At 42.7% G+C, this 1920-nt stretch overlaps 1 protein-coding gene across 1 annotated transcript; it reads left to right on the top strand.

Annotated features, from left to right (window-relative positions):
* Window positions 1–512: 512 nt before the first annotated feature.
* On the top strand, window positions 513–1575 carry LOC106536390 (gliomedin; the record flags this gene model as incomplete). The annotated part of the gene is given in 4 exon segments (XM_014033661.1): window positions 513–835; window positions 1109–1210; window positions 1287–1403; window positions 1504–1575. Coding segments are annotated over 4 exon segments (547 nt in total), but the record flags the coding sequence as incomplete, so codon positions are not given.
* Window positions 1576–1920: the final 345 nt, after the last annotated feature.

Below are 1920 nucleotides of genomic sequence, written 5' to 3'. Positions count from 1 at the left end.
GGAGGAGGAGGAGGAGGAGGAGGAGGAGGAGGAAGAAGCTCAGGAGTCAGAGAGATGCTGCAGTGATGCTAATCATTTCTGAGGTTGGAAGTTTTCTCCTCAATAAGAAGAAAAACTCAGAGAAATCACTTTTTATTATAAATCCAGAGTAGCTTGAAGCTGTAAGTAGCAATTGGCTATGAGGTAAAAGTATCAAAATGCTAGCTAAGAAGCATAAATGTAAAATTAGCATAAACTAAGCTTAAAAACTAAAAGTAATCAAAACTCTGGATTAAGCTAAAATGTCAAAAGGCTAATTAAATGCTAATGTAGCATGAAAGCTAAGGTAAAAATAATATAATTGAAAGTAGCAAAAAATAATGGCTAAAATAAGCATGAAAAGATTAACTAAAAGCTAAATGATACATAATGGTTCACATAAAAGCTAAAAGTGTCAATTAGCTAACCAAGAGATAATAGTAGAAGACCAGCTGAAGTAGCAGAACGATGTGAGAACTGATAAATCATGGTCTGCAGAAGTTAGATCGTATTAAATAAACAGAAAATAACGCTGACTCAGCATAAAGTTGGTTCATCTTAATGATAAACTCTGCAGTAATGTGGTGGTGCATTTGTCTGCAACATTCCATGTTTGCGTGTTTTCTGTATGTGGGACCTTTTGTGTGTGCAGCATACATTGTGTGTGTGTGTGTGTGTGTGTGTGTGTGTGTGTGTGTGTGTGTGTGTGTTCCTGCAGGTCTGCCTGGTGCTGACGGTTTGCCGGGTCACAATGGGACTGATGGGATCCCGGGACTGGACGGAGCCCCCGGGGCTGATGGGAAACGAGGGAAAAGAGGTAGAGAAAAACCATCCCTCCATTATTCCTCCTCTGCTCAGTCTTTTCTGACCCGCTGGGCCTTTAGAACCTCTGAGGACAGCAGCACTTACTGTAAGTATGTCAGCTGCATCCTGACTGAAACAGGAAGAGGAAACGCCTCATTTTCCCTCCATGTTTTCTTCTTCTGTGGTTTGATGCTTCAGTTTAATGAACTGAAAATGTCTCGTGTTAAAAAAGGGGAGTCGTTCATGCGTTCACCAGTGGGACATAAACTCATGATGTCATCAACAGGACCACCGGGGGAGAAGGGGGAACCGGGAGAACAGGGAGAGCGTGGAGAGCCTGGTCCTCCAGGAGCAATGTCCCAACCTTCTAATGACATCATCATCGAGGGCAAGAAGACTTTACCTGATGTGAACCCTTCCAGTTTTAATAAACAGCTTTCATTTCAAAGGTTTTTCTTCTTCAGGTCCACCTGGTCCACCGGGACCTCCAGGATCAGTAGGGCCTCCAGGACCTCCTGGACCTCAAGGGCCCCCCAGGACACGGCACCACAGACCCCACCTTCAGGCTGCTCACAGTCTGGGTAAGGTTCAGCCATGAGTCGCTGGTTGTTGTTCCAGCTCTCATGAAAACGTTTTGTTTGTGAAAATGAACCAAATTAAATAAACGTTGTCGTCCAGCAGGTTTGTTACACACTGTTCCAAACGATGAAACCACACCTCTGAACCTGCAGGAGCTGCCTCACAACAACAACGGTGAGGTTCTGTCCAACACTGAGACCACTGTTGGTACAGGTAAACAGGTAAACATGTCAGCAGGTAAACAGGTAAACATATCATCAGTTAAACAAGTAAACATGTAAACAAGTAAACAGGTAAACATGTCAGCAGGTAAACAGGTCAGCAGGTAAGCAAGTAAACATGTCAGCAGGTAAACAGGTAAACATATCATCAGTTAAACAAGTAAACATGTAAACAAGTAAACAGGTAAACAGGTCAGCAGGTAAACAAGTAAACAGGTAAGCAAGTAAACATGTCAGCAGGTAAACAGGTAAACATATCATCAGTTAAACAAGTAAACATGTAAACAAGTAAACAGGT

This window comes from Austrofundulus limnaeus, unplaced genomic scaffold (genome assembly GCF_001266775.1).
Source record: "Austrofundulus limnaeus strain Quisiro unplaced genomic scaffold, Austrofundulus_limnaeus-1.0 Scaffold1798, whole genome shotgun sequence".
Taxonomy (NCBI): domain Eukaryota; kingdom Metazoa; phylum Chordata; class Actinopteri; order Cyprinodontiformes; family Rivulidae; genus Austrofundulus; species Austrofundulus limnaeus.
This window is presented reverse-complemented; position numbering and strand designations above follow the sequence as displayed.